The sequence below is a fragment of the Mugil cephalus genome, chromosome 8 (assembly GCF_022458985.1).
Source record: "Mugil cephalus isolate CIBA_MC_2020 chromosome 8, CIBA_Mcephalus_1.1, whole genome shotgun sequence".
NCBI classification, from domain to species: domain Eukaryota; kingdom Metazoa; phylum Chordata; class Actinopteri; order Mugiliformes; family Mugilidae; genus Mugil; species Mugil cephalus.
In genome coordinates this window covers 18,222,445-18,239,381 of record NC_061777.1, presented here as the reverse complement: position 1 = coordinate 18,239,381, position 16,937 = coordinate 18,222,445, and the positions used below count along the sequence as shown (strand labels likewise).

The window sequence follows — 16,937 nt, the reverse complement described above, 5'->3', positions numbered from 1 at the left end:
ACGCGCACGAAGGAGGGAGCTCGCGCCGCTCTTAGGGGGCCATGACGTCAGCAGTAGTCAGCGGACGCTGGGCAGTACCAGTGACACCAAAAAGAAGGAGCACGGAACGATGGTCCTCATCAAGGAGTAGTAAGTGCACCGGTTCTCTTTCCAATTCTTGTTTTCCCTTCGCGCTGAACCCGCTGAATCGTCTACCTATTCGCGCAGCTGAGGAACATGGCGGTGTTTTCAGCGCCCGAACGAGTTGCAAACTTTTCATCTTGGTGTCCGTGTCGGACACACGAGGGCTGGGTGGGATCAACCGAGGGCTGCGCTGGCCTACCGGCGTTCACAGCCATGTAGCCTTGTGTGACAGCTGTTGTTTTCCCACTGCTTCTCACAAGTAGCTGACTTCCAAACACTGAAGTGTGTAGTCTGTGCTGTGCGGTGTTACAAGGCTTGGGAGGTGCTAGACATTTTGCTAGACACTTAGCTTAGCTAAGTCAGCTAACCTAACGGTATGATGACAAGTCATCGAGCCGCGTTCAGTTAATGTTATCTCAGCAATATTGACTCAGAAACTGGTGGCACCGGCCAGTCTTACGCAATGTGACACGCTTTGATTAGTAGGTGACCTCGCAGTTTGTTCTTTTTGTGCCCAACTTTACATGTTCATCAACTAGCCTGCCGCCGGTAGTACTATGCTAGTTAGCCGTTAGCTTTCTGAGTCACGAAGTTGTGTCATACTATGCTCGTCCATGTTATTAAACACGAGAAAAAAAATATTGGTCAAACTACCAGGGTAAACGAGACAAAACTGTAAACTAATGTCTAATTGCTTTCTGTCTGGCTCTTGAAAACACTTGTCAGATGTGCGCTGGCTTGATCGGAAGGATGCTAGCTCTCCTTTGGGCTCCGCCAGTAAATTAGTTGAAATAAGGCAGGCAATCTGTTATAAAACGATTCATTTTAACTCGGACACACATACTAGTAATAATTTCCATGGAAGCAAAGTAGAAAAGACCTCAGCATATTCTTAAAATCCATAGTTTAGTGTCAGTAGTGTAGTTGGTTGTCAGGAAAGGTTTAAGATACAAATTAAAGCTATGTTTCTCAAGTTTCTTATTATTAAGTGTAACACATCCCTGCTTTAAACGTGCACCTCAGCACTATGCATGAGTTTACTCACAGAAACTACACTCAACTAAGCTGTTTAGCCGCTCCTGCTGCAGCATCCTTTATAGACCATTAAAAGATCAAGACTATCATCACGTCTAGGTTGTTCTTTTCCCTAAACTAGAAAGTTTCATACCACTACCTGGTTCAGAAGTCTCCAAACCTTCCCTTGGTGAATATATCTCATCAACATCATGAATACACACAGCTGCAACAATTGTGGTTACATTAGGGTAGAATGCAGTCTTGCTTTAGTTTTGTGCTGAGCAGCAACTTCCTCTTCCTACTTTTCTTTCTCACAATGTGGTTAGAGAGGCAAACTACTTACTCATCATAGTAAGTGATGCAATGGCTTAAGATTGCAACCTTAAGTGGATGGAAAAATTGCACGTACATTTATTGTGCATTCAAAAGTGTATCTTTTAACATTTGATATCTTATGTAATGAAGATGTAGAGATTTCTTTCACCATTCAGACAACTGCACCTGACTCTCTGTATGGCACATCTATTGATTTATGGCCACGAATGGGTCACTTCAATTCTCTTCTCTCTTTCTCAGTCCCACCTCTTTCGGGATTTTCCTTGTTTCATAGTTATATCCAGTCTCGGACTTATTCAGCTCTAGTGTCACGTTCCTCGTCTTGCTGTGGTCAGCAGTGACGGAACCAGGTAGTAGCTGATATTACATCAGTGAGTGACCTCGGCTGACTTCCTGTTCCTGGCTGTGGGAAATTTTCTGTTTGGTCTTCTGGAGTCACGGCCTTACTTATTCTTCTGCAGTGGTTAATGTTTGTTGTGTACTGTGCAAAGGAACTGAGAATCGACCCACCACAGTCATTATCAATACAGGCAGCAATATTAAAGACACTGATAAGTAACCTTGTGTGTGAATATGCAGACTCGACAAGGCAAAGAATGATAAACAGAATTGATTATAAATCCTGCCAACAGATTTCTTCTTTCTTGCAGGATTTTTTTTCTGCCAGTTTCTAATTAATCATATCTGGAACATGATTGAAATAAAGTAATGTTTTGTTAAACGTGTACATTCACTGTATATTGATGTAGCATTTCAATGCCTCTGACAGACTTGTATTGAACAGTGTCTGTGTTTCTTTTGCAGCCGTGTGGTTTTACCCTGTAGTGTTGAGGAGGTGAGTAAAATGAATGTCATTTAATAGCTTATGCAGGTGATAGAAAATGTTCATCTTTATTCTTACTTTTATTTTCCATCTTGACCTTAGACGTTTTGAGGTTGGAAAGAAATATTAATGCAAAGATTTTGGTTAAATCAGTTCATGTTTAGTTGGTTTAATACACAACCCTTATTTGGCCCGAAAAACACCCACATTAGGGTCATTTTTTATTTTTTTTGGAATTGCATCATGTCTGTGCCTTTCTTTTAAGCAATCACTTAATCCTTGGATGGTAATGAATGTTTCTTTTGTTTCAGTTTTCAGTGCTTGGCTGCCGGTTGCCTGCTAAGCATAATTTGTAATTCTTGTAATTGTTTTTGCAGACAACTGTTCCCTGTTTCTATAGAGGTTTATGTCACGAGTCCCAAACTCACACCTGACGGCCTTATATGGACATAAAGCTTCTGGGAAATTAGTATCAAATTTAAAAATTCCAAATAGCTGAAAAATAATTCTTGCTCTGGATCAAACATAGCCAAACAATACACTAAAGTCTAAGATGTACTGAATAGGTCTTTCTTTTATTTTGTTATTTTGGAAAGGCAGCAGCAGGATTGAAAAAAGATCTGTGCGTTCATACCGCAAGTTTAAAACAAGCATATTTTAATATGGAGCTCTGCAGGAGTTCTATAGAAGTGTGCAGTCTGTTAGCGTGATAGTAGGACTGTTACACTGGACTGTGTTTATGTTTTAATATTCACTCAAATGCCCATGACATACATCACAACTTGTAAAAGTAACTCCAAATCTGTGGTTGTAATACACACAACTAAGGCTGGTGATGTCACACAGTGATTACAAGTGTAAGGAGGAAAATCAGAGTATGCAAAATGTTTTTCTTGTGTAATACTGGATACGTCAGACTGCCTGTACATGAAACTAAATGAATCATCGTTGTTGGATTAAAAAGCTTGGCCATTGGTGCAGTAAGTCTGTACCCTATGATTGTGTGCTTAATTTGAAATACTCACAAGCAGAATTACATAAAAAAAAAAAAGGTTGAGATGCAAACGTAGGGGAAATATTTTACGAATAAGTATGGAAGCCATAAAATACTTCTAAATTTACTAAAAGCCGTTGAGTATTTTTGTGTTAATTGTGAGTTATTTGTGTTACAGTATCAAGTGGGCCAGCTGTTCTCTGTGGCTGAGGCAAGTAAAAATGAAACCGGTGGTGGTGAGGGCATCGAGGTACTCAAGAATGAGCCCTACGAAAAAGATGGCGAGAAAGGACAGTATACGCACAAAATCTACCACCTGAAGAGGTATGTACTTGTGTGCTTCATCATGTAATGTCTCTGTGCTACCAGGCAGTGGCAGTGTTGTCTCATCTCTGAAGCATTTTTAAACATACCTTGACTTCCTACTTAGTAGTTCCCCTAGAACCAATGATAACTCGAGCAATATGTTTTCCTTCTCCCATTTTCTACAAACACCTACCTATTCCTGTCCTCCCCCACCCTACAGTAAAGTCCCGGCCTTTATCAGGCTCATAGCACCCGAAGGCTCCCTGGTATTCCATGAAAAAGCTTGGAACGCATACCCCTACTGCAGAACCAGTGAGTCCCCCTCCCCGTATCATGTGTCTGTGCTTTACCCCACAACGTTTTTCTTTTTTCCTTTTCTTGATTAGATGCATTTGTGTTTCTTACATCATGCTGTAGTGTTATTTCTATCTTTTATGTTTCATCTATATCTTTGTTTTCTGTGTTCCCTTCTCCTTATGTCCGACGTTGATCCAGTTGTGACGGTACGTCTACGTGGTTGCATTCATTATATATATTATATTCCTAAGTTTAAGATATTGTAACTGCCTTGTAGTTAACTTATAGAATTATTTTACACATTTTGTTCCCTGATCCCTTTGAATTCCAGAATGAGTATATGAAAGACAGTTTCTTCATTAAAATTGAGACGTGGCACAAACCCGACCTGGGAACACAAGAAAATGTGAGTACATTCAAATCAAATCAAGCAAGTATTCGCAATGAACGATACTTTGCCTTGTTCTTGTTACAATTTTCTTGTTTGTGTTTGTTCAGGTGCACAGACTAGACAGCGCCACATGGCAGAATGTAACTGTTGTCCCCATTGATATTGCAGACAGCAGTCAAGTGTCCCCTGCTGTAAGTACAAACTCCTCAAACACATCTCCAGCTTAAGAAAAGAGTTTGGCGCCTTCATGTGGACAAGCAAGGTCATTGCCAAACTAATTGCCGGCACTTCGGGTGCAAATTACAGAGGAGCCAAGAGGAGCTTGGTTCCTCTTAGTACAACATGAGTTCCCCTTGAAAACATTGTAATGTTTGTGGAGGGAGCTCTGTAGAACACTGACCACAGGCTATTTTTGCCATGCATTTCTATTTGCCTGTTTCGTCATCATCATGTTTCATGTGTAAATTAATACTATTGTTGATGTATGATTCCTGCATGGGAATGATTCGCCACAGACTTATTTTAATAAGTGTGCTGACATACATGCTCTCTGTGTCATCACAACTGCAGTGTGGTGGGAATTTAGCACAAAGATCAAAGAAAAACAAGCGTACCTAATGTCATCGGCTGCAAAACAAAACGGAAAAGGAACAACCTTTTCTGCTCGCTCTGTGCTGAACCGTTCATTTTTCTGTTTTTGAAGTCGGGATGCGCTGGGTTAGTGCATCTCCCTGGTGTTGAAAGGAGCACACCTTTTATCTCTTCTCTCGGTAGAGCTTCCTTACTAACGGGAATAGTGATAAATACGAGCTAAATCATGTGCTTTATAAATGTGTCTGCTTTTTCTGACCTTTTTAAAAGGAGAAACAAGTGAGCAGCTAAACCAGTTCACTTTGCATAAAGAATGTCCAAGTTGCAGTTATGAATTATATTTTTGAGATATCATTAACCATATCAGAAAATTTACTTTTGAGCTTTTTATTAAGTTTGTGTTCATGGACAATAGCTAAATAAGAACCGATTTATAAATGTATTATCACATTTAAATGGTACTTAACATATCAACATTCAGGCATTTCAGCGGTTCAGTGGTTTCAACCAGTCAATCTGCAAATATTTGAATGTATATCTGATAAATTTCTTCAATAAGTTGGAAGTATTTTAAATGTTGAGCAAAATGCTAATCATGGCCGACTTTTTATCTAGCTTTTGAATTCAGTGCTGAAATACTTCTGGGTGCTTGTTTTATCTTCTTGAACATATTTTAGGAACTAAAGGATTCAAATCTGGAAATGTGTTTTAATAAGAAAACATTTTTTGGCTGAATCAGTCTGGAAACCAGCAACATGTGCTTAATGTTTTTAGCCACTGCCTTATCATAGTTCATTATTTAACGCTCCTTTCGACACAGGCCTTGTGATTATTGCATATTGTTTTATATTTTTTATGTGTGACAGATATTCGGTTCGAAATCATTCGTCCTTGTTTTCTGACATCCAGTCTTAATTAAGGTGGAAATCTATTTTTACTCAAATATAGCAGTCTATAGCTACTCATCCTCAATTAAACATAATAAATTACCTTGATTGTGATAAGCAATAAGCCGTAGAGATGGACTGAACAGCTGCCTGACCCAATTTGAAAAAGACAGCGATGGCGTCAGATGAAGGACACTTGAGGATAACGTGATATTAAATGAGATCAGGAGGTTCAACTGCACGTGGAGAGACTCCTACTGGCTCATGCTTTGCTCTTTACAGGTTAATTATTTATCAGTTTGAGTTGTCAGTGATGCAGACCATTGAATTGGGAAAATAAAATGGCACACGTGTGTTAGTGGTGTGATTTGTTAGGTACTGGGAACCGGGGAAAATGTCTTATTTTGTTCAAAAAGACAAAAATTAAGAATTCTTGGCATTTCTGTTGGATAAATTGATGTCTACTAGTTAATTAATTGAATAGTTACTATGACTATCTAACTGCTATGCAGTTGTCAAGAGCAGTTCGGGCTCTTTGCGTTTCAAGGTAATATACACTGTTTGGGAGTATAAAGATCGGACCATTTCAAAACGGATTTGTTTTAATACTCCATTTGGACTATCTGAAATTTTATTTGAAGATGTTACATATTATTGCTGTTTTTGACATCACATTGCCTCATTTCAGTGCGGCTGTATGTGCGCACAAGCATACGTGTGTTTTTTTTTTTTGGCTGTGGAGCACTGGTTTCTGTGTGTGTGTGTGTATGTGTTTGTTTGTGGTGGGTAGTTAACGAGGCGGACGTGTTTGCCTTGCTGGAGGAGTGTGTTGTGTCTGAGGGCCCTATCAGCCCTCAGCCTCAGGCATGACTGCAGGGCCTAGGGCGTACCGCCAGCACAGATGAGTTTGTTAGTGTAATTAAGGCTCACAGTGCTGCGCGCGCCGGAACTAGACAAACACACACGACTTAAACACAGTAGCGCTTTTATACACACACACTGTTTGACTTGAGGAGTAGCTCCTTTTTTGTGTACGGCCGCACATCGATTCGCAGACCTCATTAGTGCCGTACGCTGCATTGTTGTAGTGATGGAGCTCTCAGCATTAAAACAGCCAAATTATTGTGTGTGTGCGTGTGTGTGTATGTAAAGGTGTGATTTCATTTCTTTCCACTCATTTGGCACCCTCCTGTTGGCCAGTAGCCCTGAAAAAGTAGCTTTTAGCTGCAGGCGTATCATGATTTATTTAAAATTGCTGGGCCCTTGAGCTGTTGATAATTTGAAAGCCATTTCATTTATTTGTATTACCATTCCTCTTGTTTTATGAAGTCAACTTTGTCATGTACCCATGCCTGGCATGTGTGCTCTATGTCCCTCTATATGTTTGTATTTGAATTTAAAGTCGCTGTGCCACAGGACAAAGAGCTGAGGGACATAATTGGTTTGTCACGTCTATATGAACTGTATGTGTACATGTATCTCAAGGGCAAGGAGTGATGTTGCAGTTGGAACTGTAGATACCAACAGATACTTTTATTGCATTGTAACACTCCACTCATGCATGTAGATCGAATCATATTCACGAGCATTCGCCAACTGACATCAAAGTCAGTAATTAAACAGATGCTGCTGGTGGCATCAGCACCACATAGACCATCTTTTGTCTCTAAACCACTTCTACGCTGAGACGCGTTCTGGTTTTGCTGTCGTCTCTGGGGACGGGACGGTTTGGAGTGTTAAGTCCTTGGGCCATTCAGTGGCCATGTCTATTCTTCTCTCCTTAGTTTGTTCAGTGTTGGGTTTGAGTAAATTGAACAATTGATATTTAAATGAATAATAAATTTCACAGCAGTGCTCAATGTTAAATCGCAGGCATAAGTTATTCTTAAGGACAGGAGTCAGGCCGGCTTCACCTACCATCTTTTTTTTTTTTTTTTTTTTTAAGTTGGGCAAAAAACTATTTCTTTTTTGGTAATTGCTTAGTTTGTAGTGTATAATTATTCATATCTTAGTAATATGAGTTTACAGATGCTTATTTTTACGTTGCGTATTATATTTATAATAAAAATATATATTTTTCTCCCTGTAGGATTACAAGCCAAATGAAGATCCTACTATAATAAGGTCGGACAAGACCGGCAGAGGACCTCTTGGACCCGACTGGAAGGTAATACCTGCACACAAATGACTTAATGCCTCTGTACACCAAAAAGTAGATGCATATACCTGGTCGTATTCCTTTTACATAAGAGCTGCCATTGGTCGTGTCAGTTTTACCTCTTTTCTTTTTCCTTTTTATTTCTTCTTGATTAAATCTGACCACTGCTGTGTTTTATAAATGTAAACTGAGCATTTCCAAGACTCGATAAAATGAGGTTGATCTTAATAAAACTGAAAAAAGTGGAATATCTTTAAACCTATCAAGAGCAGACTGTCCTCCTCCCTACACAGAGGCCTTCGTCAAATGCGAAATGGCTTCATGGTCGTGTTCCTGCGATGGCAGCAATTATAGGGGAATTATAGCAATTATAGGCCCACAATACGCAAAATCTGCTGCTGAAAATAAAATGCATATGAGAATGTGTGGGACACATTGATACACAATAGACAGAACGTTCGGTGGAGAAAACAAAGATGGAGGTTTGTGTGTCGTTTTTAGTAATGGCAGCATTAGGTTCATGGATGATATCAGGCTAAATGAATTACTTGATTAGAATATTGTAGTGTGCAGGTGTTCGTACAGTAGCTTATTCAGACACATATTATTTGATTTTACATTTTTAATTTAGATCAGTTTTCTAGACGATTACATACACATAAACATTCTACCAAACTAACTCTGTTGTTCACAATAATAAAACCGCTGGAGGAAGTGGGGTCCACAACACTACATGTGTTATCTGATGACATCACCCTCTCTGAGCTCTAATTCTATCAAAGGGAAATATTAAGTCACCGCTTCAGCTAAAGAGATCAATTCTGGATCTGACAAACACTGTTTTGAATTAGGACTTGAGTATTGACTGTGTAGTTCATCTACCCAGAGAAACTTTTGTTGGAATTTTGTTGGTTTCCCCTCTTAACGCTGCCATACCCTGCAGCCTCACAACTGGTCCTGCTCACTGAGCAATGAGAATTTCTATGCAGCGGTGGGGCCCTCAAAGTTCACCATGAGAAACTTTCCTCTGCTTCAAGGATTTTTAAAAGAACAAAGGCAGCCAAACAGCTTTAAAAAGTATGAATAAAGAGGCACAACTTTTTATTTTGTGTTTTTAATTAGATCACTTTCCAGTCCGCTGTGGACATGGAGAAAGACTTTTTTTGAAAAGGTGAAAAAAGTAGTTATGTGACAACAGAGGCACAATTTCTGCCAGCTTCTCAGAGCAATAAAACTCTTGTCTATCTCTGCATGCACACATGCTTGCATATCGGTACCCTTTGTATTTCTGAAAACTTCTGCTCCTTTGAGTGGGGCACAGAGAGGGAGAGAAGAAATGTCACCGTAAGTGTTTTGATGTAGAATCCGTTTCATGTGAAGTTCTCCTTTAGCGATGACAACTTTTCTAAACCCACTGCAAATTTAGAAATGTTTCTCATTTCCCTTCACTCGCGCTCTTCCATGATCGCGGCATCAAACGGCGGAGGGATGAGGGTGATTGAGGCGGGTCTGTGGCATTTTCTCTTGGAATGCCGAGCCGGAATGAAGTGATTAATTAAACAGGTGTTCTCGGAGGGAGTGTATATGTGTTCTGGGGGCGAGGAGGTCCTAGGTGTTAATAATGTACCCGGCTTTGCACTGCGGCGCCCTTATCGCTTCGCGAGCACCGTTTTATCTGCCTTCTGTGGCCACAAAGGCGCGCCTGTCGGGAACGGTGTCGCTGTCAGGGCGGCGGCAGAGAAATGGTCCCTTCATCTGGAGTTTATCCACTTTGCTGTGCCCCAGCCCCCCCTCCTCTTTTCCTTCTCTTCTTCAGAGCGAAGCAGAGTGCAAGCAGCGGGTGGATTTAGAAAGTGTGTTGTAGATTAGGGCACTTTTATCTGTGCGAGGCACATCTTCATATTGATAATTATTTCAGCAAGCTCCGTACCCAAAGCATTATGTATTAATGAATTTCAGTGTTGAACGCATCCAAGATTAGTCTAAAGTAATATTCTCTCAGCCTTCTGCTGTTTTTATAATTCTCTCATTGGAAAGTTTATGTCAAGTTTTTTGCTGGGTTATTTATTCTGATGCTGTGCTTTTAAAAAGTGATGGGTTGTAAGCCTTGGCATTCTTTCACCGTTCTTCTCCCGACAGAGAGAGCTGGCTGGTAAACCTGATTGCCCGAGGATGTGCGCCTACAAACTAGTCACAGTCAAGTTCAAGTGGTGGGGCCTGCAGACCAAAGTGGAGAACTTCATTCATGAGGTGAGAGTGGCATCTGTAAACTCTTTTAACACACTTTGTTTTTTTTGTTTTGTTTTTGTTTGTTTTCAATCCCTGAGAGTCTCTTGGCTGTTTCTCAGGGTTTTATTTTCATTTTTTTAATCCCAGTGTAAATTTGACAGAATGTGTGAAGATTTTTTTTTTTTTAAATCAAATAGTTTTTGCAGTTTCCCTGTGTATTTTTAGGCCAGTAGAACTTAAGTCAAACATTGGTCACCAGTGTGATGACAGTAATGTAGTTTTACTAGCATTGTCAACATTCCAACAGCCATAATCTGTTTTGTTGTTACTGCAAAACCATGAAGTCAAGTGTCATTAGATGTCCGTTTCTAAAGCGATGCTTTTTTTATATGGGCTAAATGACAGCAAAAATGTCATCCATTTTCCACCGCCAGTTGAATTTCAAGGCGGTCCATAAAAATACTCTTCTCTTTTACTCACACTTGATGCAAACGATTGCAGATTCTAGCCTTTATCCATGAAGTATGTATACTGCGACACCCAAGTGGTTGTCATTGCTCACAGACGTCCAAACGTCCCCTGTGAGAGCAACATCTTCTGCTTGCGCACGCATGTTCATCCTCCTTGCCCTCTTTCAATCATTCCAAGTATTTATTCTTGACACAAGGGTTCCTCTCGAGGGTAAACTACAAGAGCTGTCTCCCAATGCAATTACAACGGTTTCTATCAGCCTGTCGTCTTTTACGATGTTTATTGGGCAGCAGTTTTTAGCTATTGAGTTAGCCAACGTTACTTTTTCACTTTTGATATTTACCCATGAATGCCACATTCCTGCAGTGTAGATTGGTGAAGTTCTTTTTCACTTGATTTGGTAAGTTTGATTTGAACTTATGTCAAAGACAAATTACTTCTGAGGTAAATTCAATCCTGCTGTGCAAAGTTTTGCTTTTCTTTTCTCCATCGATTCATCGGGCAACTTTTAAGATGGAATTTTCACCCAAAATTCCTTTTAAGTCTGTTAATGCTACAGAGTTTTGTGGCACATGTGGGCACAAGTCATTGATCAGCCGCTACACAGCCCTGCACAGCACAAATGAATCAACTCAAAAGAATGTATGTGTTCATTAAGACAATGGGCTGTTATTAATAACTTAAAGTTCTATTGTCTCCCACAGCAAGAGAAGAGGATCTTCAATAACTTCCACCGCCAACTCTTCTGTTGGATGGATAAGTGGGTGGAGCTGACTATGGATGATATCCGGAGGATGGAGGCAGAAACGCAAAAAGAGCTGGAAGAGGTTGGTGGACAAGTTAAAAATAACCAAAAACGTTAAATTAATTTGTTCTCTGAATATGTTTTTTAGTATTTGTTAATAATGTAATCCTAAAATATTGTAAATGTATGTGTTTGACCAACCAACTTTGTATTTACCTTTCATCTAATGCCTCTTTACCGTTATTTACTGATAAATGGATTTTGCTTTTTAACCACTGCACTGAACCACATTGTGATTAACACATAAAACACCAAAATTTAAAGAAACATACACAAAACAACACTTCTCCATTGTTACCACGTCCTACCTACACCTGCTGCCTTTCCTGTTGTTGTGACTTCGTATATTTTATTTCTGTCCAGATGCGTAAGTGGGGTTCTGTTCGGGGTACAAAGGCTGCAGAAGAGTAGCCTGGCTGAGTGTAGGTGTAATTTCTGATTGGTAGGGGTCAGTCTCTCATGGGGTGTTCTGGGGGCTGCACCGTGCCACACCAAGGTGAACCACAAACAACTTTGCCCATTTTGAAACATGTCTTCAGCAAGACCACTGTTTGTAAAGTTTTGCCGCAAATCAGTTAGTACTGTTCAGTTGTGTTCCTATTTTTTTTTTACATTCACATATCAGGTTTATTTTACTACTAACCGCTCATTTTTATTCAAACTAAAACTATATTAAGTTGCTGCCGATGTAACAAAAACCTCCGGATGTAGCTGCTTTGCACTAAAAGCTATGCGCTACTGTTGCTTTTATTGTGAAGGAGTCTTAAGAAATATAAAGCATTTACCCCTGTTGGCAAAACTTCATTAGCAGTTCAGGTACAGTACTTTGGCTTTTCTCTGCAGTGTAGTTGGGAGAAAAGCTTATGGCAAGCCAGCGTGGTTCAACTGATTGTGGCCACTCATGGCACGGTGCTGCTCACCCACACACACGTACACTCAATGGAAAAACACTCTGAGACGCTTTCTGTTCTCTGTGTGGGATTTTTGTGTTGATGCACTTCTTCGCTGCTTTCACTTTTCCCTTCGGTGTCGTGAAAGGGCTTTTAGTCCACTGTGTGTTACGTGCACATATGTATACATTTTCACATGCAGCCCCCGTGCTCATTCTGAAGTATTTAGTCAATAACATCAGAAATATGACGTACGTGTTAGGTTGTTGGATGTTTGCTGACCTAGTGAAAAGTCTGCATGTTGACACGCGCTATTTTTAAAAAGGTGGCGAGCAGCTAAAAACACACGAGCCTGCCTTACTACCTGCAGCACAGAGCATCCCTGTAGACGTACGCAAGGCAGGGACGTCCGCTTCTAAATCACAGGTTTCCATTTCTGTGTATTCTGTGTAAAACTTTAGCACTGCTTTGCTCTTGGAGCTACTCCAAATATCCGTTTGGGAGTTTTTGGCCGTACAAGGAGAACAAGGGAGGAATCTGAGCTGGACTGGCCAAAGTGGGCCAGTCTCAAACATTCCTGGCTCGCTACCAAAATACAACATTTTGTGCTTTGCCTTCCCCCTTCTCACATCTCGCCCAATTCAGCATGTGTTTCCCATTTTCCCTTGGAGTAAGTAAACAGGCGGGTGCCATCAAAGAGGGCTGTGGTGAGGAGGCTGACAACGCCTGAACCTCTGAGCTCAAGGGTTAGCAGGGTCACAGTTGGACTGTATGGGGTTGGCATGTGATGGTGACCGCAGCCAACGTACAGTCACTTCCGTTCACTAGACAATCCTAGACGAGACTACGCTACGCAAATGTGAAACTCAACATCAAGGAGACGACTCGCCAACGGTTACGTCTGCATGCTCCGTGAATCGTGGTCGAGTGATATTGCTGTAGAGGGGGGAGGCATCTGAGGAGAAAAGGGGGTGCGGGGTGGGGGGCTTCAAGATGGCTCCTTTTCCCTCATTAACATACAAATGGAATTCTGCTGTTGAGAAGGAGTCTGTGCTGTGATTGAGGAGAAAAGAGGGGGGAGGGTGGTGGTGGGGTGGGGGGGTGGATGGAGAAGTGGGAGGGTGAATCCTTGAGCCATTTCATCAGATCCGTCTATTCCTCTGTTTAGAGCCAGTGTTGGTTTGAACTGTTCCATTAAGGTGTTCGGCTATCAGATTCTAACACTAATTGACTTTCCAAAGCCATCAGCCTCAGGGTGGGAGAATTTGAAAGTGATGCTTTTATCTACCTAGAAGACAAACAGGGGGCTTGATAAGGACTGTTGGAGCTGATTTTAAGGAAGCGAAGATTTCTGTTTGCAAAAAGAAACTTGTTATATTTTAATGGGTTGCAAAACAAGAAACAAAACCTAATGCGTGTGTAATGAGTGGAAAGACGTCTTAAGCCTTTGTGGAGTAACCAGCAACTTTTCATGAGGTCTGTTCAGTCTGCTCTCACCTGGTTAGCTTACGAAATCTTGCGCGCGTTAATTTCTCTCTGCTTCCCTTACAGCTTCGCCTACGGGGTGAGGTACGAGGAACCAGTGCTGCAGATGAATGAGAAGGCAAAGGATTTTAAACACCCACGAAGAGCGCAGTGATGCAGACTGCTACGAGGGCTCCTTTGGTGCCACTTTTTACCTTAACCAATTCAGGCTGTGGAGGAGGGAGCACTGCTACCTGCAATCAATAGAGCAGACCCCTCACTTGAACCCAATCATAGACATTCTATCCAGTGAGGAATTGATTTCTAGAAACCAACACGATCCTAGCTGATAAGACTGGTTAATTTTGATCTCCTGAGCTAGGGAGAGATAGGCCGGCCGTCAGCATCATGTTATTGAGACTTAGCCTTCTGGAGAGATACGAAGAGGAGCTACTTGCAGTATAGATACGTTATTAGACAAACAAATTCACCAGCTTGAATCCGTAGTGGTAGGTGTTGGGCCAGATATTTCCTTTTTTTTTTTTCATTTCCATATTAATATCATTTTTATTGATGTTGCCTCCAAAACATTCCTCACAAAATGTTTCCCTGTACGACCTCTCTTTGTCTCAACTGTACACACTGTGGCTCGGTGGTTTGCATTCCCTGGCATGAGACTGTTTGTCATACTCATGTTCTTTCCTGCCACAGCCTCCATTAAGTGATTACTAACACCCTTGGCGCCTGGGCCCATTGTAATCCTTCTCCCATCACCCCACCTCAACCAAAGCGCTGCATCCTATTAACACTGACAATCATGCCTGTACAGGTATTCGCTCTTCACCCCCATACAGGCTTAACAGAAACCCACACACGCATGTGACGCATATACATCTCGCACTTGAAGGTAAACCTGAGTTCAGTCTTGCGTGCGCGCACACAGGTGTGGAAACCTTCGCGCTGACTGATCTCTTAAAACCTCAAGATGGGCAGATCCATGCAAGCTTGTTCAGCTAAAAGATGTTACATTGGATGTGTGTACAGATCTTACTGACCCCCCCCCCAGCCCCCGCCCTTGCTATTCTGAAGACATTCACACATAATGTACAACGCAGCACTCACCTCCCTCACAGATGTCCCTAAAGGGAAGAACTGCACTGAAAAACAGCCACAGATGGTGCCGCACCCCTCTAGCCTCTGTCACAAGCCAAACTGTACTGCACCCACCCAGCCCACCCCGGAGGACTCTCGCTCATCTGGTTCTCCGAGGTAGACCGTTTCCAAAAGGCCTCCTCTTTTACCTAATTCTAGTCATGTTTACAAGTTCATAATTGCCTTATCAGTGCCCAGTCGACACCAGCACCGCACACTGCTTGCCTTAATCTCCGGACCTCTACACCTATCACACTTATTGTGCATCTGCTGCCAGCCACTCCTCCAGCTACCTCTCTCATTTCTGACTGGCAATTTTTCCTGATGCCATGCATTAGCGCCTAGCTGTTACTTGTTAGGAATCAGTCCTGGCAAACAGAGCTTTATGAGTGAAGTTGTTTTTCATGACTCTTTAGTTTCTTCAGGGTGTGGAATTTCTTGAGATTCCCTTCATGTTTCCCAATGTGTGTCACAGCACCTGAACAAGTGCAATTTCTTGAGCAAGCAAAAATTTGTGAGTTGAAGCCGTAGCGGCGAGAGTGCAACGCTGTCGCTGCGAAGAGCTGCAGATTTACATTTCTGCCACAGACAAGCCGTTGGATAGATATGCCATATTAAAGACTTTAAGATCTATAGTGCACTTTCACTCTTTAGGCTTCAGAACCACATGCATCGGCCTACAGTGTTGATTATCACTAGTGTTACATTTATGATACTGTACTCGTGGTTCACTCATCTGATCCACTGATGTTGCATTTTTTTGTATTTTAGAGGTGTGTTACTGTCTTCAATTGTACAACAGGAATTTGGGGTTTGTTTTTTGAAATCTAATTCTTCTTTCCAGACAGACGTATAATCAAATATTCTAGGCTCAAAGATTCTAATATTTTAATCTCTGATCTCTGTCCTTCTAATAATGGGTTATTGGGCTCGTCCAAAGAATGTAAATGGATTTCTTATATGTTTACATGTGTCCAGCATTTGTAGGTGAATATAGGAACATTTGGAAGCAGTTGTATGTGGCAACATTTTTTAGCAACAAAATCTTCTCAGGTGAACGGTGCCACAAGGATCTTTTGTGATGTTGTTGCTCATCAGTTGCTACAGACAACTACCTTTCTTTATGCCTCGCCCTTTTCTCTGGGAAATATGGCATTACACTTTCTATTTCATGGGATGGTTACAGCTTGTTCACCACTGTGTACGTGAGACGACCACTCGATCTTGACTGTGCTGGAGCTCTATGCACGTCTCGGAGCAGAAAGTGCGAGCCGGTTGGACTACAGCAGTGATCGGTGATCTCAATTATTCCTCCTGTCAGTTGAATAGTGAACCCAATGGCTAAAAAAAATGTCTTCAATCAATGGTTTACCAACAGTTAAAATGATGATGACGATACTAGGAAGAGGAAGTATCCACAAAACAACTGTACAGTCTTATCCTAATTTATGAAACTCTTTCATTTCTCTAAGGCTTCGTTTTTAAAGATTCTGATCAGCTTTTGAAAATCAGGGGACGTGGTAGTGAATGTATGATATATTGTGCCTTTTCTTTCTGTAGATCTTTTTGTCTGCTTAAGTCTACATATTGTACCAATAAATTTTGTCTGTAAAATACATTTCAGGTTGTGCTGATCTTTGTCTCATTTTGTGCAGGTTAAGGCTTTGCGTCCAGGGATGTGCTCATGTTTCAGGCCAATGGATGCGCTGAGATGGTTGTCCCACTTATCTGACTTAAAAGACTTTAGACCTGAAAATGACATGGCTCCCTTTTCAGAAGATTTTTTATTTATTTTTTAAACATTTGTAGTATCATTCGTCTTGCTTGAATTCAGTTGGCGTATATTTGACAGGGGCTCAGACTTGAAGTATTTTTACATTTTTCCAGTGAAGTTATTGGTGACTCCAGTGTGGACTAGACTTTGTGTGACCTACAGGTCAGACAAGTCGCACAATAACAGCGGAATCTGTACTAAAGAGCAGGAAAAGCCTCCGGTCTGCCGG

General features: G+C 41.3%; 1 protein-coding gene across 3 annotated transcripts; it reads left to right on the top strand.

Moving 5' to 3' along the window:
• The first annotated feature begins 20 nt into the window (after positions 1 to 20).
• Positions 21 to 16,552, top strand: LOC125012226 (phosphatidylinositol transfer protein beta isoform). Of its 3 annotated transcripts, none has more exons than XM_047592062.1 (12): positions 21 to 129; positions 2,281 to 2,311; positions 3,472 to 3,617; positions 3,820 to 3,911; positions 4,095 to 4,102; positions 4,228 to 4,302; positions 4,395 to 4,478; positions 7,855 to 7,932; positions 10,063 to 10,173; positions 11,328 to 11,450; positions 11,792 to 11,850; positions 13,870 to 16,552. In XM_047592062.1, the coding sequence occupies exons 1-11, from the start codon at positions 110 to 112 to the stop codon at positions 11,837 to 11,839; spliced, it is 816 nt and encodes a 271-aa protein (XP_047448018.1). In that variant the 5' UTR covers positions 21 to 109; the 3' UTR covers positions 11,840 to 11,850; positions 13,870 to 16,552. The 3 variants fall into 3 exon arrangements, with proteins under 3 accessions (XP_047448018.1, XP_047448019.1, XP_047448016.1); XM_047592063.1 differs by having other exon boundaries at positions 11,792 to 11,854; XM_047592060.1 differs by lacking the exon at positions 11,792 to 11,850.
• The last annotated feature ends 385 nt before the right edge of the window (positions 16,553 to 16,937 follow it).

Excerpts from the sequence above, each read along its gene's own strand:
- LOC125012226 (XM_047592060.1), top strand. The coding sequence starts at position 110 with ATGGTCCTCATCAAGGAGTA. Across the intron at positions 130-2,280 it reads ATGGTCCTCATCAAGGAGTA|CCGTGTGGTTTTACCCTGTA; the intron begins GTAAGTGCACCG and ends TTTCTTTTGCAG. Across the intron at positions 7,933-10,062 it reads CTCTTGGACCCGACTGGAAG|AGAGAGCTGGCTGGTAAACC; the intron begins GTAATACCTGCA and ends TTCTCCCGACAG.